This window comes from Nycticebus coucang, chromosome 17, assembly GCF_027406575.1.
Source record: "Nycticebus coucang isolate mNycCou1 chromosome 17, mNycCou1.pri, whole genome shotgun sequence".
Lineage (NCBI taxonomy): Eukaryota > Metazoa > Chordata > Mammalia > Primates > Lorisidae > Nycticebus > Nycticebus coucang.
Window position 1 is genome coordinate 52,234,523 of NC_069796.1, and position 21,018 is coordinate 52,255,540.

Consider the following 21,018-nt stretch of genomic DNA (forward strand, 5'->3'; position numbering starts at 1 on the left):
AAGAAAAATTTGTAAAAGCTTTATAACAGACCAACTACAGATTCATTCTGAAATTCTTAATAAACCTAGCATATTCTTTATTGAAAATATTTAATATTTAAACCATCAATTCTAAAATTCCTTTTGACTTTAGCAAAGAATATTCAGCCACATAAAAAATTCTAAGCTTAGGTTTTAGAGTTTCCCTAGAAGGTTCGTTATTAAACTAAACACTTGATTCCTTACTCTCGAAGACCTCACAAGCTAATAAATTATCACTGAAATGGTTTGGATTTATTCCCACAAAACATAAAGCAGTGTCACTGGGGTAGTAGAGGACTCACATCTTTCCTATTTATTTTATTTTAAAAACCACATTTATATAGTCAATGGACAAAGAAGTAAGGCAGTGAATTGAATTGTGGTAAGAGGAATCACTGACAAGGAGGATGGGGATTAAGACTAAAGTGGATCATAGGGGAAAATCAGTTTTTCAAAAAGAACCACAAATAAAACAGAAACAAGCAAAATTATAAAATCATTTACTTTATGCTTTTCCCTAAGATATGGGCAAGTGTTTTTCACAGTGAATACAAATGCCTGATATAGGGAAAACCTTTGTCAGTGATTCCTGCATGGCTCAAGGACTTTGCCAACATCATTCCAATCTCGCTTTTCTAAATCTCATCTCTCTTCCTACATTACAGCGTGTACTTTTATATTGCCTGGTCCTGGTTGGTTCCCTTCCTCACAAATCTCTATCTTATTTCCTTCTCTTCCTGCAGATGTGTATTTATTTTTCTGTACCTGGCTCTAACCTCACCTTTCCCCCAAAATGTTCATGACCAGTGTCTGAAAATTTTTCATGACTGAGAATTAACTGATTCTTCATTGTCTCTTAACTCTTAACTCCATACCTTTCTTACAGCATTTATTATGTTGAATGACAGTAAGTTGTTTATGTTTCCCAAGCTGGACTATGTGTTCCTCAAAGACAATGACAGTGACTGTGTTTTAATAATATTTTATTCCTAGAACTAAAAACATGCAAATATACAATAAAAACATCACTGACTTCCTGGGTGTTTTGCACTAGAGTGGCTGCAACATATCCTAGATCTTGTAAAAACAATAAAAAAATGTGGAGGTGATCATAGCTTTCTGCAGACTTCTCTTCTGCTCTAGCTCCGTCCATTCTATTCAACTGTGAGAATCTTTGAGAAAACAACTGCAACAGCAACTACCATCACCCCCAGAACCACTACCAAATAAGATTTTCCTAATGCATTTCATCTCTTTCTTCTTTTCTTTTCTTTTCTTTTCTTTTTTTTTTTTTTTTTTTTATTGTTGGGGATTCATTGAGGGTACAATAAGCCAGTTACACTGATTGCAATTGTTAGGTAAAGTCCCTCTTGCAATCATGTCTTGCCCCCATAAAGTGTGACACACACTAAGGCCCCACCCTCCTCCCTCCATCCCTCTTTCTGCTTCCCCCCCCATAAACTTAATTGTCATTAATTGTCCTCATATCAAGATTGAGTACATAGGATTCATACTTCTCCATTCTTGTGATGCTTTACTAAGAATAATGTCTTCCAGTTCCATCCAGGTTAATACGAAGGATGTAAAGTCTCCATTTTTTTTAATAGCTGAATAGTATTCCATGGTATACATATACCACAGCTTGTTAATCCATTCCTGGGTTGGTGGGCATTTAGGCTGTTTCCACATTTTGGCAATGGTAAATTGAGCTGCCATAAACAGTCTAGTACAAGTGTCCTTATGATAAAAGGATTTTTTTCCTTCTGGGTAGATGCCCAGTAATGGGATTGCAGGATCGAATGGGAGGTCTAGGTTGAGTGCTTTGAGGTTTCTCCATACTTCCTTCCAGAAAGGTTGTACTAGTTTGCAGTCCCACCAGCAGTGTAAAAGTGTTCCCTTCTCTCCACATCCACGCCAGCATCTGCAGTTTTGAGATTTTGTGATGTGGGCCATTCTCACTGGGGTTAGATGATATCTGAGGGTTGTTTTGATTTGCATTTCTCTAATATATAGAGATGATGAACATTTTTTCATATGTTTGTTAGCCATTCGTCTGTCATCTTTAGAGAAAGTTCTATTCATGTCTCTTGCCCATTGATATAAGGGATTGTTGGCTTTTTTCATGTGGATTAATTTGAGTTCTCTATAGATCCTGGTTATCAAGCTTTTGTCTGATTGAAAATATGCAAATATCCTTTCCCATTGTGTAGGTTGTCTCTTTGCTTTGGTTATTGTGTCCTTAGCTGTACAGAAGCTTTTCAGTTTAATGAAGTCCCATTTGTTTATTTTTGATGTTGTTGCAATTGCCATGGCAGTCTTCTTCATGAAGTCTTCCCCCAGGCCAATATCTTCCAGTGTTTTTCTTATGCTTTCTTTGAGGATTTTTATTGTTTCATGCCTTAAATTTAAGTCCTTTATCCATCTTGAATCAATTTTTGTGAGTGGGGAAAGGTGTGGGTCCAGTTTCAGTCTTTTACATGTAGACATCCAGTTCTCCCAACACCATTTATTGAATAGGGAGTCTTTCCCCCAAGGTAAGTTCTTGTTTGGTTTATCAAAGATTAGGTGGTTGTAAGATGTTAGTTTCATTTCTTGGTGTTCAATTCGATTCCAAGTGTCTATGTCTCTGTTTTTGTGCCAGTACCATGCTGTCTTGACCACTATGGCTTTGTAGTACAGACTAAAATCTGGTATACTGATGCCCCCAGCTTTATTTTTGTTACTAAGAACTGCCTTAGCTATACGGGGTTTTTTCCGGTTCCATACAAAACGCAGAATCATTTTTTCCAAATCTTGAAAGTACGATGTAGATACTTTGATAGGAATGGCATTGAATAGGTAGATAGCTTTGGGAAGTATAGACATTTTCACAATGTTGATTCTTCCCATCCATGAGCATGGTATGTTCTTCCATTTGTTAATATCCTCTGCTATTTCCTTTCTGAGGATTTCATAGTTTTCTTTATAGAGGTCCTTCACCTCCTTCGTTAGGTATATTCCTAGGTATTTCATTTTCTTTGAAACTATGGTGAAGGGAGTTGTGTCCTTAATTAGCTTCTCATCTTGACTGTTATTGGTGTATACAAAAGCTACTGACTTGTGGACATTGATTTTATATCCTGAAACATTACTGTATTTTTTGATGACTTCTAGGAGTCTTGTGGTTGAGTCTTTGGGGTTCTCTAAGTATAAGATCATGTCGTCAGCAAAGAGGGAGAGTATGACCTCCTCTGCTCCCATTTGGATTCCCTTTATTTCCTTGTCTTGCCTAATTGTATTGGCTAGAACTTCCAGCCCTACGTTGAATAGTAAAGGTGACAGAGGACAACCTTGTCTGGTTCCAGTTCTAAGAGGAAAAGCTTTCAGTTTTACTCCATTCAGTAAAATATTGGCTGTGGGTTTGTCATAGATAGCTTCAATCAGTTTTAGAAATGTGCCACCTATGCCTATACTCTTCAGAGTTCTAATTAGAAAAGGATGCTGGATTTTATCAAATGCTTTTTCTGCATCTATTGAGAGGATCATGTGATCTTTATTTTTGCCTCTGTTAATATGGTGGATAACGTTTATAGACTTGCGTATGTTAAACCAGCCTTGCATCCCTGGGATGAAGCCTACTTGATCATGATGAATGACTTTTTTGATGATAAGCTGTAGTCTATTGGCGAGGATTTTGTTGAGAATTTTTGCGTCTATGTTCATGAGTGAGATTGGTCTGAAATTCTCCTTTTTGTTTGGGTCTTTTCCTGGTTTTGGTATCAGGGTGATGTTTGCTTCATAGAATGTGTTGGGGAAGATTCCTTCTTCCTCAGTTTTTTGGAATAATTTCTGCAGTACAGGAATAAGCTCTTCCTTGAAGGTTTGATAGAATTCTGGAGTGAAGCCATCTGGACCAGGGCATTTTTTAGTTGGAAGCTTTTTTATTGTTTCTTTGATCTCAGTGCTTGAAATTGGTCTGTTCAGGAGGTCTATTTCTTCCTGGCTAAGTCTAGGGAGAGGGTGTGATTCCAAATATTGATCCATTTCCTTCACATTGTCAAATTTCTGGGCATAGAGTTTCTGGTAGTATTCAGAGATGATCTCTTGTATCTCTGTGGGATCAGTTGTTATTTCCCCTTTATCGTTTCTGATTGAGGTTATTAGAGATTTTACTTTTCTATTTCTAGTTAGTCTGGCTAATGGTTTATCTATTTTATTTATTTTTTCAAAAAACCAACTCCTTGTTTCATTAATTTTCTGAATGATTCTTTTGTTTTCAATTTCATTGATCTCTGATTTGATTTTGGATATTTCTTTTCTTCTACTGAGTTTAGGCTTAGATTGTTCTTCTTTTTCCAATTCCATAAGATCTCTTGTGAGATTGTTGATGTGCTCTCTTTCTGTTTTTCGAATGTAGGCATCTAAAGCGATGAATTTTCCTCTCAAAACTGCTTTTGCAGTATCCCACAGGTTTTAGTAGCTTGTGTCTTCATTGTTGTTATGCTCAAGGAAGTTAATGATTTCCTGTTTTATTTCTTCCTTCACCCATCTGTTATTCAACAGAAGATTGTTTAATTTCCATGCCTTTGGGTGGGCTTGAGCATTTTTGTTAGAGTTGAGTTCCACCTTTAGTGCCTTATGGTCTGAAAAGATACAAGGTAAAATTTCAATTCTTCTGATTCTGTTGATATTTGTTTTGTGTCCCAGGATATGATCAATTTTGGAGAATGTTCCATGGGGTGATGAGAAGAATGTATATTCTTTATCTTTGGGGTGGAGTGTTCTATACGCATCTATCAAGCATAGTTGTTCTAGGGTCTCATTTAAATCTCTTACATCTTTGTTTAATTTCTGTTTAGAGGATCTGTCCAGCTCTGTAAGAGGTGTGTTAAAGTCCCTTGTTATGATGGTATTATCAGATATCATATTGCTCAGACTGAATAAGGTCTGCTTCAAGAATCTGGGAGCATTTAAATTGGGTGCATAAATATTTAGAATTGAAATGTCTTCTTGTTGTAGTTTTCCCTTGACCAATATAAAGTGACCATCTTTGTCTTTTTTGACTTTAGTTGCTTTAAATCCACATGTATCTGAAAATAAGATTGCAACTCCTCTTTTCTTCTGAATTCCGTTTGCCTGAAAAATTGTCTTCCAACCCTTGACTCGGAGCTTTAATTTGTCTTTTGAGGCCAGGTGTGTTTCTTGCAGACAGCAAATGGATGGCTTGTGTTTTTTAATCCAGTCCGCCAATCTATGTCTCTTCAGTGGGGAATTCAAGCCATTAACATTTATTGAGATAATTGATAAGTGTGGTAGTATTCTATTCGTCTTATTTGGTGAGAGTCCATTGCTTAATTTTATCTTTTGCATCAGTGTGGAGGTTAGGTTTTGTCCTTTGATTTCTGAGTTCTTACTTTGCTGCTGATCCATTGTGGTGGTCAGTGCGCAGAACAGGTTGAAGTATTTCCTGTAGAGCTGGTCTTGTTGTGGCGAATTTCCTCAATGTTTGTATATCCGTAAATGATTTGATTTCTCCGTCAATTCTGAAGCTTAGCTTAGCAGGGTACAGAATTCTGGGCTGAAAATTGTTCTGTTTAAGTAGATTAAAGGTAGATGACCATTGTCTTCTTGCTTGGAAAGTTTCATTAGAGAAGTCTGCGGTCACTCTGATGGATTTGCCCCTGTAGGTCAACTGGCGCTTACTCCTGGCAGCTTGCAGAATCTTTTCTTTTGTCTTGACTTTGGACAGGTTCATCACAATGTGTCTTGGAGAAGCTCGGTTAGAGTTGAGGCGACCTGGGGTCCGATATCCCTCTGAAAGCAGTGTGTCAGACTCTTTGGTGATGTTTGGGAAATTTTCTTTTATAATATTCTCTAGTATGGCTTCCATTCCTCTGGGGCATTCTTCTTCCCCTTCTGGAATTCCTATAACTCGTATGTTGGAACGCTTCATAAAGTCCCATAATTCTGACAGTGAACGTTCTGCTTTCTCTCTCTTCTTTTCTGCCTCTTTTACTGTCTGAGTTATCTCAAGAACTTTGTCTTCTACCTCTGAAATTCTTTCTTCTGCATGGTCTAACCTGTTGCTGATACTTTCCATTGTATCTTTAAGTTCCCTAATTGACTGTTTCAGTTCCTTCAGGTCTGCTATATCCTTTTTATATTCTTCATATCGTTCATCTCTTATTTGATTCTGTTTTTGGATTTCCTTTTGGTTATTTTCCACTTTATTAGCAATTTCCTTCATTGTTTCCATCATTTCTTTCATTGTTTTCAACATGTGTATTCTAAATTCCCTTTCTGTCATTCCTAACATTTCTATACTGGTGGAATCATCTGCAGTAGCTACCTCATGGTCCCTTGGTGGGGTTGTTCTAGACTGGTTCTTCATGTTGCCTGGAGTTTTCTGCTGATTCTTCCTCATGAGTGATTTCTTTTATCTGTTTCCTTGCCCTAATTTTCCTTTCACTTCCTCTTGCTCTTTAAGTTCTTGGGCCTGTGGACTAAGGGTTATAGGACCAGAAGGGTGAGAAGGTTGAAGAGCAAAAAAAGGGGATGAAAGAAAGGAGGACCGAGTGATAAGAAAAAAAGAAAGATAGAGAAAGGAGAGGGGGTGGGTATAAGGAATATTGACAAAAAGAAGAGAGGCACAGAAAGAGGGAGAGAGGGCAATATAGGTGTACAGTAGGGTACTTTGACACAACCTTAAAAAACCCCACCTTCTGGGGGTGCCCAGTTGCGTGGTTCCCTTGAGGTCAGCAGCTCTTTGCTAACCTGATCAGACACAGTACCCCACCTCCACCAAGTAGAGAGGAAAGACAAAAATGCTTTAAATCAAACCAAAAGAAGCAAACAGAAAACTTTACAGGGATAAAATTGGGTGAAAAACCAAATTATATCGGTAGAAACACTAGCAGAAATGAAGTTGAAGTTATTAAAAAAGGCAGCAATGGGAAATTATAATTAAACTAGGAAAATTGAGAAAGAAAAAGGGATCTGTGTGGAAAAGATTGAAATTAAAAAAACAAAAGAACATCAGCAACGTCAAAATAAACAAACAAAAAAAACAACCAAACCAAAAAAAAAAAAAGAAGAAAAAAATACACAACCAAAAACAAAGCAGTTTGTATATGTTATTGAATATTGTCTGGGCAACACGTGGTCTTCTGGGGTATGAGATGTTAGTCACAGTTCTGATACGACTGGAGGCTGCTGATTTCTCAAACCCCAGCAGGTAGACACCCTAAATCTCTCTTCAGCCTACTTAAAAGGCACTTTGAACTTGTAAACTTGCTGAGCAGAAGCTTTCCCAGCTTTCTCGCTGGAATCGCTGCTGAAGTGGCTATGCACTTACTCAGTGTGCCAAAACCGATCTCACTCTGCCCCTGAGGGTTAGGGCTGCAAGACGGCTCAGACCCCACCCTTAGGCTACTTGGTTGCTGGGTTACCAGCTCCCACCCGTTTCTAGCTCTGCGACCCTTAGGGCAGAGCTTGCCGGGGCAGATCACTGACAATGGATCCGTGTGACCCACCGCCAAACACTATCAGCTCCGTCTGGTTCAGTGGCTCAGACTGGGGCCCTAGACAACGGCCAAAGTTCTCCGCACTCCCGCTCAGGCCTTCCCCAAGGCAGTTCAACTCAGTGCCAAGTCCAAGGACATCAAAACAGTTCACAGGTAAGGCCTTTCTGGTTTGCAGTCTCGCTGCTACTGAACTTACAGTTGTGGGCGGGTTTAGACGGATTGAACACACGCGACCACTTGCCGGCTTTCCACTGTTTTAGTCCTCCTCTTGGGGTCCAGAAGTCTCTCGCTGACTCCCTGTATTTTCATAGGAGTGATGATAGGCAGTTCCCACCAGCCAGAGATGCCTGGAGTCCTATCTCCCCAGACTCACGGTGCCCAGATGCAAGGAAGCTGTTACTCGGCTGCCATCTTGCTCCGCCTCCCTGGTTGTTGTCTCCTTAGCTGTACAGAAGCTTTTCAGTTTAATGAAGTCCCATTTATTTATTTTTGTTGTTGTTGCAATTGCCATCGCCGTCTTCTTCATGAAGTCTTTCCTCAGGCTGATATCTTCCAGCGTTTTTCCTAAGCTTTCTTTGAGGATTTTTATTGTTTCATGCCTTAAATTTAAGTTCTTCATCCATCTTGAATCAATTTTTGTGAGTGGAGAAAGGTGTGAGTTCAGTTTCGTCTTTTACATGTGGATATCCAGTTCTCCCAACAAAATTTACTGAATCAGGAGTCTTTCCCTCAAGGAGGTATATTCTTCTTTGGTTTATCAAGATTAGGTGGTTGTAAGATGTTAGTTTCATTTCCTGGTTTTCTATTTGATTCCAAGTGTCCATGTCTCTACTTTTGTGCCAGTACCATGCTATCTTGACCACTATGGCTTTCGAGTACAGCCTAAAATCTGGTATGCTGATGCTCCCAGCTTTATTTTTATTACTAAGAACTGCTTTAGCTATACGGATTTTTATCTGGTTCCATACAAAACGCAGAATCATTTTTTCCAAATCTTGAAAATACAATGTTGGTATATATATATATATTTTTTATTGTTGGGGATTCATTGAGGGTACAATAAGCCAGGTTACACTGATTGCAATTGTTAGGTAAAGTCCCTCTTGCAATCATGTCTTGCCCCCATAAAGTGTTACGCACACCGAGGCCCCACCCCCGTCCCTCCATCCCTCTTTCTGCTTCCCCCCCATAAACTTAATTGTCATTAATTGTCCTCATATCAAAATTGAGTACATAGGATTCATGCTTCTCCATTCTTGTGATGCTTTACTAAGAATAATGTCTTCCACTTCCATCCAGGTTAATACGAAGGATGTAAAGTCTCCATTTTTTTTAATGGCTGAATAGTATTCCATGGTATACATATACCACAGCTTGTTAATCCATTCCTGGGTTGGTGGGCATTTAGGCTGTTTCCACATTTTGGTGATTGTAAATTGAACTGCAATAAACAGTCTAGTACAAGTGTCCTTATGATAAAAGGATTTTTTTCCTTCTGGGTGGATGCCCAGTAATGGGATTGCAGGATCAAATGGGAGGTCTAGCTTGAGTGCTTTGAGGTTTCTCCATACTTCCTTCCAGAAAGGTTGTACTAGTTTGCAGTCCCACCAGCAGTGTAGAAGTGTTCCCTTCTCTCCACATCCACGCCAGCATGTGTAGTTTTGAGATTTTGTGATGTGGGCCATTCTCACTGGGGTTAGATGATATCTCAGGGTTGTTTTGATTTGCATTTCTCTAATATATAGAGAAGATGAACATTTTTTCATGTGTTTGTTAGCCATTCGTCTGTCATCTTTAGAGAAAGTTCTATTCATGTCTCTTGCCCATTGATATATGGGATTGTTGGCTTTTTTCATGTGGATTAATTTGAGTTCTCTATAGATCCTAGTTATCAAGCTTTTGTCTGATTGAAAATATGCAAATATCCTTTCCCATTGTGTGGGTTGTCTGTTTGCTTTGGTTATTGTCTCCTTAGCTGTACAGAAGCTTTTCAGTTTAATGAAGTCCCATTTGTTTATTTTTGTTGTTGTTGCAATTGCCATTACAGTCTTCTTCATGAAGTCTTTCCCCAGGCCAATATCTTCCAGTGTTTTTCCTATGCTTTCTTGGAGGATTTTTATTGTTTCATGCCTTAAATTTAAGTCCTTTATCCATCTTGAATCAATTTTTGTGAGTGGGGAAAGGTGTGGGTCCAGTTTCAGTCTTTTACATGTAGACATCCAGTTTTCCCAACACCATTTATTGAATAGGGAGTCTTTCCCCCAAGGTATGTTCTTGTTTGGTTTATTGAAGATTAGGTGGTTGTAAGATGTTAGTTTCATTTCTTGGTGTTCAATTCGATTCCAAGTGTCTATGTCTCTGTTTTTGTGCCAGTGCCATGCTGTCTTGAGCACTATGGCTTTGTAGTACAGACTAAAATCTGGTATGCTGATGCCCCCAGCTTTATTTTTATTACTAAGAGCTGCCTTAGCTATATGGGGTTTTTTCCGGTTCCATACAAAACGCAGAATCATTTTTTTCCAAATCTTCAAAGTACAATGTTGGTATTTTGATAGGAATGGCATTGAATAGGTAGATTGCTTTGGGAAGTATAGACATTTTATCAATGTTGATTCTTCCCATCCATGAGCATGGTATGCTCTTCCATTTGTTAATATCCTCTACTATTTCTTTTCTGAGGATTTCATAATTTTCTTTATAGAGTTCCTTCACCTCCTTTGTTAGGTATATTCCTAGGTATTTCATTTTCTTTGAATCTATGCTGAAGTGAGTTGTGTCCTTAATCAGCCTCTCATCTTGACTGTTATTGGCGTATACAAAGACTACTGACTTGTGGACATTGATTTTATATCCTGAGACATTACTGTATTTTTTTTATGACTTCCAGGACTCTTGTGGTTGAGTCTTTGGGATTCTCTATGAATAAGATCATGTTGTCAGCAAAGAGGGAGAGTTTGACCTTCTCTGCTCCCATTTGGATTCCCTTTATTTTCTTGTCTTGCTAATTGTATTGGCTAAAACTTCCAGCACTATGGTGAATAGTAAAGGTGACAGAGGACAACCTTGTCTAGTTCCAATTCTAAGGGAAAAGCTTTCAGTTTTACTCCATTCAGTAAAATATTAGCTGTGGGTTTGTCATAGATAGTTTCAATTAGTTTCAGAAATGTGCCACCTATGCCTATACTCTTCAGTGTTCTAATTAGAAAAGGATGCTGGATTTTATTGAATGCTTTTTCTGCATCTATTGAGAGGATCACATGGTCTTTATTTTTGCTTCTGTTAATATGGTGGATAACGTTTATGGACTTGCGTATGTTAAACCAGCCTTGCATCCCTGGGATAAAACTTACTTGATCATGATGCATGACTTTTTTGATGATGAGCTGTAATCTATTGGCTAGGATATTGTTGAGAATTTTTGCATCTATATTCATTAACGAAATTGGTCTGAAATTCTCCTTTTTGTTTGGGTCTTTTCCTGGTTTTGGTATCAGGGTGATGTTTGCTTTGTAGAAGGTGCTGGGGAAGATTCCTTCCTCCTTAATTTTTTGGAATAATTTCTGCAGTACAGGAATAAGCTCTTCCTTGAAGGTTTGATAGAATTCTGGTGTGAAGCCATCCGGACCAGGGCATTTTTTTGTTGGAAGATTTTTTATTGTTTGTTTTTAATCTCAGTGCTTGAAACTGGTCTGTTCAGGAGCTTTATTTCTTCCTGGCTAAGTCTAGGGAGAGGGTGCAATTCCAAATATTGATCCATTTCCTTCACAGTGTCAAATTTCTGAGCATAGAGTTTCTGGTAGTATTCAGTGATGATCTCTTGTATCTCTTTGGCATCAGTTGTTATTTCCTTTTTAGCATTTCTGATTGAGGTTACTAGAGATTTTACTTTTCTTTTTCTAGTTAGTCTCAACAAAGGTTTATCTATTTTATTAATTTTTTAAAAAACCCAACTCCTTGTTTCATTAATTTTCTGAATGATTCTTTTGTTTTCAATTTCATTGATTTCTGATTTGATTTTGGATATTTCTTTTCTTCTCTTGGGTTTAGGCTTAGAGTGTTGATGCACTCTCTTTCTGTTTTTCATATGTAGGCATCTGAAGTGATAATTTTTCCTCTCAAATCTGCTTTTGCAGTATCCCACAGGTTTTGGTAGCTTGTGTCTTCATTGTTGTTATGCTCAAGGAAGTTAATGATTTCCTGTTTTATTTCTTCCTGCACCCATCTTTCATTCAACAGAAAGTTGTTTAATTTCCATGCCTTTGTGTGGGGTTGAACGTTTTTGTTAGAGTTGCGTTCCACCTTTAGTGCCTTATAGTATGAGAAGATACAAGGTAAAATTTTAATTCTTTTGATTCTGTTGAGGTTTGTTTTGTGGCCCAGGATATGATCAATTTTGGAGAATGTTCCATGGGGTGATGAGAAGAATGTATATTCTTTATCTTTGGGATAGAGTGTTCTATATGTGTCTGTCAAGCACAGTTGTTTTAGGGTCTCATTTAAATCTCTTATATCTTTATTTAATTTCTGTTTAGAGGATCTGTCCAGCTGTGTAAGCGGAGTGTTAAAGTCCCCTGTTATGGTTATCAAATGTCATATTGCTCAGTCTGAGTAAGGTCTATTTCAATAATCTGGGAGCATTTAAGTTGGGTGCATAAATATTTATAATTGAAACGTCTTCTTGTTGTATTTTTCCCTTGACCAATATAAAGTGACCATCTTTGTCTTTTTTTGGCTTTAGTTGCTTTAAATCCACATGTATCTGAAAATAAGATTGCATTTCCTCTTTTCTTCTGAATCCCATTTGCCTGAAAAATTGTCTTCCCATCCTTGCCTTGGAGTTTTAATTTGTCTTTTGAAGCCAGGTGTGTTTCCTTCAGATATTAAATGGATGGCTTGTGTTTTTTAATCAAGGTAGCCAATCTATGCCTCTTCAGGAAGTTAGCCAATCTATGCCTCTTCAGGGGAGAATTCAAGCCATTAACATTTATTGAGGTAATTGATAAGTTCATCTTATTTTGTGAGAGTTCATTGCTTAGTTTTATCTTTTGCATTAGTGTGGAAGTTAGGTTCTGTCCTTTATTTTCTGAGTTCTTACTTTGCTGCTGATCCATTGTGATGGTCAGTGTGTAGAACAGGTTGAAGTATTTCCTGTAGAGCTGGTCTTGTTGTGGCAAATTTCCTCAATGTTCGTTTATTCGTAGATGATTTGATTTTTTCATCAATTTTAAAGCTTAGCTTAGCAGGATATAGAATTCTTGGCTGGAAATTGTTCTGCTTAAGTAGCTTAAAGGTAGAAGACCATTGTCTTCTTGCTTGGAAAGTTTCATTAGAGAAGTCTGCAGTCACTCTGATGGATTTGCCCATCTAGGTCAACTGGCACTTACTCCTGGCAGCTTGCAGAATCTTTTCTTTTGTCTTGACTTTGGACAGGTTCATCACAATGTGTCTTGGAGAAGCTCAGTTAGAGTTGAAGTGACCTGGGATCCGATATCCCTCTGAAAGGAGTTTGTCAGAATCTTTAGTGATATTTGGGAAATTTTCATTTATAATATTCTCTAGTATGGCTTCCATCCCCCTGGGGTATTCTTCTTCCCCTTCTGGGATTCCTATAACTCATATGTTTGAATGCTTCATAAAGTCCCATAATTCTGTCAGTGAATGTCCTGCTTTCTCTCTCTTCTTTTCTGACTTTTTAACTATCTGAGTTATCTCAAGAGCTTTGTCCTCTACCTCAGAAATTTTTCTGCATGATCTAACCTGTTGCTGATACTTTCTATTGCATCTTTCAGTTCTCTAATTGAGTGCTTCAGCTCCTTCAGCTCTGCTATATCCTTTCTATATTGTTCATATTGTTTATCTCTTATTTGATTCTGTTTTGGATTTCCTTTTGGTTATTTTCCACTTTGTCAGCAGTTTCCTTCATTATTTTCATCATTTCTTTCATTGTTTTCATCATGTGTAGTCCAAATTCCCTTTATGTCATTTCTAACATATCTTTATAGGTGGGATCCTGTGTAGTAGCTATGTCACAGTCCCTTGGAGGGTTTGCTCTGGACTGGTTCTTCATGTTTCCTGGAGTTTTCTGCTGATTCTTCCTCATGAGTGATTTCTTTTATCTGTTTCCTGCCCTAATTTTCCTTTCACTTCCTTTTGCCATACCTGTGGATTAGGGTTTTGAGGAGTCCTTTAGCTATAGGACCAGAAGGATGAAAATGTTGAAAAGCAAGAAAAGATAAAAGAAAGAACAAAAAGAAAGAAAGAAAGAAAAGAAAAAAGAGAAAGGAGAGGGGATGGGTAAAAGGGAATATTGACAAAAAGAAGAGAGGCACAGAAAGAGGGAGACAGAGCAATAGAGGTGTACAGTAGGGTACTATGACACAACCTTAAAAAAACCCCAACCTCTGGGGGTGCCATGTTGAGTGGTTCCCTTGAGGTTAGCATCTTTTTGCCAGCCTGTGTGCACACAGTACCCCACCTCCACCAAGTAGAGAGGAAAGACAAAAAGGCTATAAATCAAACAAAACAAGCAAGCAGAAAACTTTATGGTATAAAACTGGGGGGAAAAAACAAATAATAGGGGTAGAAACAGTAGCAAAAATAGAGTTGTAATTATTGAAAAAGATAGCAATGGGGAATTGTATTTAAACTAGAAAAATGGAGAAAGAAAAGAAAGAAAAAAAAGAAAAGAAAAATCTATAGGGAAAAGGTTGAAATTAAGAAACAAAACAACAACAACAAAAACAATCCAAACCAAAATATAGCTATATATATATATATATATATATATATATATATATATATCTTGTTGAATATTGTCTTGGCAACAGATGATCTTCTGGGGTATGAGATGTGAATCAGAATGCTGATACGACTGGAGGCCTCTGCTGATTTCTCAAACCCTGCAGGGTGGAGACCCTAAACCTCTCCTCAGCCCTCTTAAAAGGCATAAATGTCTAAACTTGGCTAAGCAGAAGCTTTCCCAGGAAAGCGCTTGTCACTGGGATCACTGCTGAAGTGGCTATCCACTTACCCAGTGTGCCAAAACAGGTCTCACTCTGCCCCTGAGGGTTAAGGTTGTAAGGTGGCTCAGTCCCCACCTTTAGGCTGCTCAGTCACTAGATTACTAGGTCCCACCTGATCCTTGTTCTGTGACCCTGAGGGCAGATCTTGCTGGGGCAGTTCTCTCACAATGGCTCCCTGTGGTCCACAGCTGAACACTATTAGCTCTGCCAGCTCAGAGGCTCTGTCTGGGGTCCTAGACAATGCCCAAAGTCTCCTGCACTCCTGCCCAAGCTCTACCAATGCAATTCAACTGAGTACCAACTCCAAAAACACCAAAACAGCTCATAGGTAAGACCTTTCTGGTTTGCAGTCTTGCTGCTGTTGTACTTACAGCTGCTGGTGGGATTAGACCAAACAAACACATGCAACCATTTGCCATTTTTCCACTGCTTTTGTCCTCCTCTTGGGGTCCAGATGTCTATCGTTGATTCCCTGTGTCCTCAAAGGAATGATTGTAGGCAGATCCCACCATCCAGAGATGCCTGGAGTCTTGTCTCCCCAGACTCACCGTGCCCAGTTGCAAAGAAGCTGTTATTTGATTGCCATCTTGCTCTGGTCTCAGCCTTATTACATTATTTTATCTCACTGATTCATATATTTGTCATGTTTTCCTATTGGCTATTTGCCCTAATAGCTTCCTGCTCATTTCATGGGTGTCAGATTTTTTTGCTGTCTTTGGAGAATGTACAACAATTTTCTGAAGTTTTCTTTTGTATCTTACAGTAGATAATTTCTGTAATTTTTAATTTTCCTTTTCTGTTCTACATTTTCCTCCCTAAAGCCCACACTAGCTATACATCAAAACCTTAGGTATCTCAAAATCTTCAGTTTGTCAGAATTCAAGAATATGGCCTTCCCTCAGCTTTTGCTCAAGTGTCTTTGTGTGGTGATGGGTCAGCTTTACAACCAGGGGGCAAAGTAATGTGAATAGCTCACCTATAATTTCCAGTTTCCTAAGCATTTATCTATAGCAGTGGTTCTCAAATGGGGCAAAATATTCTCCCAAGGGATATTTTATAATGAGTAAAGATGTTTTTGGTTGTCACAACTTGGAGAGGGGTATATAAGCTGCTGGTATCTAGTGGATAGAGGCCAGGGATGCTGGTAAGTATTTTATAATTCATGGGACATTCCCTGATAAAAGAAAAATTATGCCGCCCAAAATGTTAATCATGCTAAACTTGAGAAACTGATCTATAACATTCTATTTTGCTAAGGTAGCATTTCATCTTAGTCTCTTTGTATTCTTTATTATGTGTGTACTCCAATCAATGGAACACATGAAAATCCAATTTTCAGCATATATTACTAACAGAAAGTCTTTTTTTAATTTTTTTTTTTTTTTTTTACTTTCCCAGATAAAACTGCTTTGTATATAAGAATGAAAAATTCCAGGATGCAATTTTCCATGTCTACCCTGTTTTAGTCTGTTTAGTGTTGCAATAACAGACTCCCTGAAACTGGGTGGTTTATAAAGAAAAGAAACTTATTTGGCTCATGAATCTGGTGGTTACAAAGTTCAAAACTGGCCATCTGCATTTGGTGAGGACCTCAGGCTGCTTCAATTCATTACATAAGGCAGAAAGATAGCTGGTGAGTGCAAAGAGATCACACAGTAAGAGAGGAAGCAAGAGAGAAACTGAGGAAGCCAGACTCTTACAACCTACTACCCTAGGAACCAATTCATTCATATGAGTGCAAGAACTCATCCTGAGAGAGGGCATTATATGAGGGATTACCTCCATGACCTAAACACCTCCCATGTTGTCACATTGGGGATCAAATTTCTTTCTTTCTTTTTTTTTATTGAGTCATAAACACATAGGTTATGTATACATTAATGCATTTATGAGGTACAATGTGCTGATTTTAAATACAATTTTGAATGCTTATATCAAATTAGTTAATGTAGCCTTCACCTCATTTACTTAATTATTGTGTTACGACATTAACTTCAATTCTTAATAGAATAGAAATTTCAACATATGTTTTGGTGGCGGCAAAGAAATCATCGTGTGCAGAGAATTATTGTCTCTCCAAGAATGTAGAAAGAGCAGCATAACAATGGATAGATAATAAAAACTTGTTGAGTTGTTCAGTAAGATTTCAAGTATTGATTAGTGTGAATCATGTTACAGCCCCCTCACTGTCAGGGAGAAATTTCATAGGGTTTCATGAAATGAAATCTGGGTATCTTGAAACAAGGCTTTGGTCAGTCTCTTTTTAGCAACACCAGCTGATTCACAATTGGCAACATTCCCAGTAGACCCTTCTTTCTTTTTCATTATGAGCTTTTCATTTTCCTTTGTCTTCTGGATATTTTAGTTAAAGTTGACAAAGGCTGCATTAAGGGCTACTAAGCAGATATACTTTAGAGTTCTGCTTTGTTTCTAATAAGTACATATTATGTCTCCCCTACGTTTGGCCATGATTTGTTAAATAATTAGATTTTATCTGCATTCATAACATAAAGACTAGAGACAATTTAGCACATATCTCTTTGGAATTTACACTGTGGCTGGAGTAAGGGTTAGTTAGTGGTGGGGTTGATAGACAACCTAAGTAGTGATGCCTGTAGATCTACTGTGAACATTTTGAAAGTCGTCTCATTTTAAAGTGTTTCTCCCAGCATCATCAGCAGAAAAGTCCTATGAGGGCCAACAGCAGTGGAAGTTATAGCTATTTCCTTTTTGCATTGTACTGTATAAAAATATATTAACCCCAGGACTGTCTGGCCAATAAGAAGAAGCCAAGGCAGGCACCATAAAAGTGGGGATAGATTTTTTTTTTAAATAACTACAGAGTAATCTTTCACTTTGCTTCTTAGCTATTTCCGGGATTCCTCTTTTTGGATGAGTCCTGCAGCAATTATCCCAATGACATGGATGTTTGGGGTACCTCAGGGATGCATGTTGTGTTGACATTACATAATGCAATGGCTAGACAATCTTTAGGGCATGTCTGCAAAGTACTTAAGCAGGGAGGGTGAAGGGCAGAAAACATCTCACCCAGATGAAGAAGAAATTATTATATATCAAATAATTCCCAGCAACATTTTCCTGTTCATTTCCCTCTAATAGGAACTGTTTTCAGGGCCTTCCGGGTTACTTCTTTGAGCTGTAGTTTCCATTTCTAGGTACCTGGCCTCATAAATATGAACTTGAGTTTAAATGTAGACGTCTTGTCCTGACTGGCATCCATCAGCTGTGTGATGTTGAATAAGTATCTTTACCTCTCTGGGCCTCATTTGACTTATGTATAAGTTATAATTCTAATTCTGTGATATAGGTGGCATTTCTTATCCTTATATAGAAATAGGTTTTAAGTGAACAACTTTGGCAGGGCTGTTGAGAGCTTGGTCATGCTGGTAAGGTAGGGTCAAACCAGCTGCTGAATATATGTACTAGAACAAAGCTGCTGCTTTGGCTTTTTGTCTTCCTCTTTTCAACTCCTTTCCCCCCTTATCCCCTAGAAGATTGTGCATATGACCAATTCCACCTACTGTCTCTTAAGCACTGCCGTGCAATTCACTGAAAGTCCCAAGCACGCTGTAGTCCCAACCTGATTGCTTTGATTTTTAGACACTAGAGTCATCCTCACTTAGTGGGGTATCAGAGGCAGCCACCATCATAAAGATAATACTAGAAGCATGATATTATGTACACTATTATATGTTTGGACATTACATGGTGCACTTATTATGTACCAAGAATGGTACTAAGGGCTTTATTTAAATAATGACATGAATAATACTTATGCATATTGTACCATATGCTACTGCCAGCTACTGTTATACTTTACATAGGTTTTAGATCACTGAAGACTTGCACCTTCCAGTCACAGTAGATACTGTTATTATTAGCATTTTATAGAGAATGAAACTGAAGCACAGAAAGGTTAAGTGACTTTTCCCAGGTCACACAGCTAGTAAATAATAGAACTTACCTAAACCCACATATTCTCACTACAGAGAATATGTGGTTTTAAGCACATGTAATACAAAGGCCATTGTCTTTTTTAGTTCTCTCAACCCTGACAAGTATTTAAAATGTAATTAGCCTGGTATTACAGATAGGGAAGCCGAGGTGTTTTTTTTTTGTAGAGACCAAGTCTCACTTTACTGTCCTCGGTAGAGTGCCATGACCTCACAGGACTCACAGCAACCTCCAGCTCTTGGGCTTCCGTGATTCTCCTGCCTCAGCCTCCTGAGCAGCTGGGACTACAGGCACCCGCCACAACGCCCGGCTATTTTTTTGTTGCAGTTTGGCCAGGGCTGGGTTTGAACCCGCCACCCTCGGTATATGGGGCCAGTGCCCTACTCACTGAGCCACAGGCGCCACCCGTAAGCTGAGTTTTAAAGAGGGTAGGTGACTTGCTTTAGGTTGCATAGCTAGAACTAGGATTTAAACTCAGGTATGGGTGATTTTAAGCCTAGGTTTTTAATCACTGAATCTTGTCAGCAAATGCTTCTTCTCTCTGATGAAATAGCCTGGTAAGATAGCTCCATCAGATCTTATCACATCTACTTGTCAGATGAGGCTCAGAGAAGTGAAGTATCTCACTTAAGATCCCACAGGTCTCTGTACTTGCTTTTTCAGCCCCTGCTAATTCATCCACACCTCCATCCAAAAATTGGCTATCTTTGGTACCCACATTCAGAGGCAGGGCTAGCCATGGAAATCTCTACTGCAGAGAAAACATAGTGACTGGCATCCTCACTCAGGTGAAAGGGAGAGATATGAGATGTGTTTTTCTAAAAGCAGCCTTCCATAAGGGAGATGAGGACAATATGAAGACATAAAGTCTCTGGGAGGGAGGAGGAGGCATGATGGATTGCGGAGAGTTTGTGCAGAGGCGGGAGGCTGAAGTCGTTGACGTCAAACTCAAACCTCCAGCTGCACAATTTTAACTGGCTCGGTTTAATGCACACCTTTCCCGCATTGAATCAATTTTCTCTGTACAGTTGGGCTTCCTGCAGCGCAGATACATTTCTATCCCTGCCCCATTGTCAAGAGTCCAGTTCCCATCCAGGGAAGGGGGGTGGGAGTTGGATCTTAACACATCTCACTGTGGGCTGTACAGCAGCCCCACACGAAAGCCGAGACCCACGCAAACATGTGCGAGAAGAAATGCACCACCTGGGTGGCTGGGGATACAGCAGATGGGGGGTGCCGGGTTTCAGCTGGGGCCCGAGTGGAGAGCTGAGCCCCCTTACACTATGTCTGCCACCTCCACCACCTTCTTCAGCATTTCCTGGCAGCCCTGTTGCCTTTGGTCTAGGCAGAAGAGCGCTCTGCAGTGATTCTCCTAGCAATGAGACCAAGTGCAGAGTGTGGGAGCGGGGAGCGAGAGACGACCGCCGCAATGCGGAGACGGCTAAGGCAGTTCTCTGGGCTCTCAGGCTGGGGGCGGAGAAAGGCAAAACAGAACGGGTGGGTGACCTTTCCAAAGCTGGACAACTGGTCAGCAGTGGCGCTCTTTAAGCCTATTTTCTTTTATGGGATGGGGTGGACAGATCTGTTATTCCCGTAGATCTGGGACGATTCAGAATGAGGCAGAGGTCAGGGATCAGGCAAGAGCTGGGGATGTCAGAAATGGGTGACCTCCATGACTCCAGTCATTAGGGTATTTCCAAATCACCATAGAGACCCTGAGGTATTTTGGACTGAGAGGTTGAGAGAGAGGGATGCTGGGGACATAAAATAAATGCCTAAGAGCTAAATTTGGGTTTGAGAAAATGGAGCTTTCCTTCTTGCTGATGCATAATTTGCTGTGTGATCTGTGTGAATTATGTCACGTGCCTGGGCCATCTCTGGGGCACTAGCTGCTCTGCTGCCTTTGCAGGGCTGGCACAGGGATCAAAGTATGTCACAAGTAGAGATTTTCCATAACATCACCAAGATGGCAAAGCCCTCATCCTGTTCTTTGTGGAGACCTGTAGTGTGACAAATAGTGAGGGGGCTGAGGTCAGAGACATTTCACATCTCTCCCAACTTGGAATTCACCTTGCCCCTCTCTAGGCACGGTGAGGGAGGTCTTACATAGGTAATGAAGCACACAGAGCCCAGTGAGTTCTCCAAGGTCACACAGTGGGATGGGCAGCAATAAGAACCTCTACTTCTTGGTGGCCGGATTGTACCTACTTGATATAGTTTGGATATTTGTCCTCTCCAAACCTGATGTTGAAATTTGATCCTAGTTTTAGAGGTGCGGCCTAGTTTGAGGTGTCTGGGTAATGGAAGCAGATCTTTCATGAATGGTTTTGCTGTCCTTGCAGTAATAAGTTCTTGCTCTATTAGTTACGACAAGATCTGATTGTTTAAAAGAGCCTGGTACCTCCTTCCTCTCTCTTGTACCCTCTCTTGCCATGGACACACCTGGTCCCCCTTCTAATCTTCTGTCAAGATTGGAAGCTTCCTGAGGTCCTCACCAG

The 21,018-nt window shown here is 39.4% G+C and overlaps 1 protein-coding gene across 1 annotated transcript in view; it reads right to left on the reverse strand.

The window, feature by feature from the left end:
• The window catches only part of LOC128568548 (prothymosin alpha-like), a 47,321-nt gene extending 27,747 nt beyond the window's left edge, over nucleotides 1-19,574 (reverse strand). Inside the window, exon 1 of the mRNA XM_053566214.1 lies at nucleotides 19,516-19,574. Within this exon, the coding sequence (XP_053422189.1) occupies nucleotides 19,516-19,574 (59 nt within the window). The remainder of the gene's footprint in view (nucleotides 1-19,515) is intronic.
• Nucleotides 19,575-21,018: the final 1,444 nt, after the last annotated feature.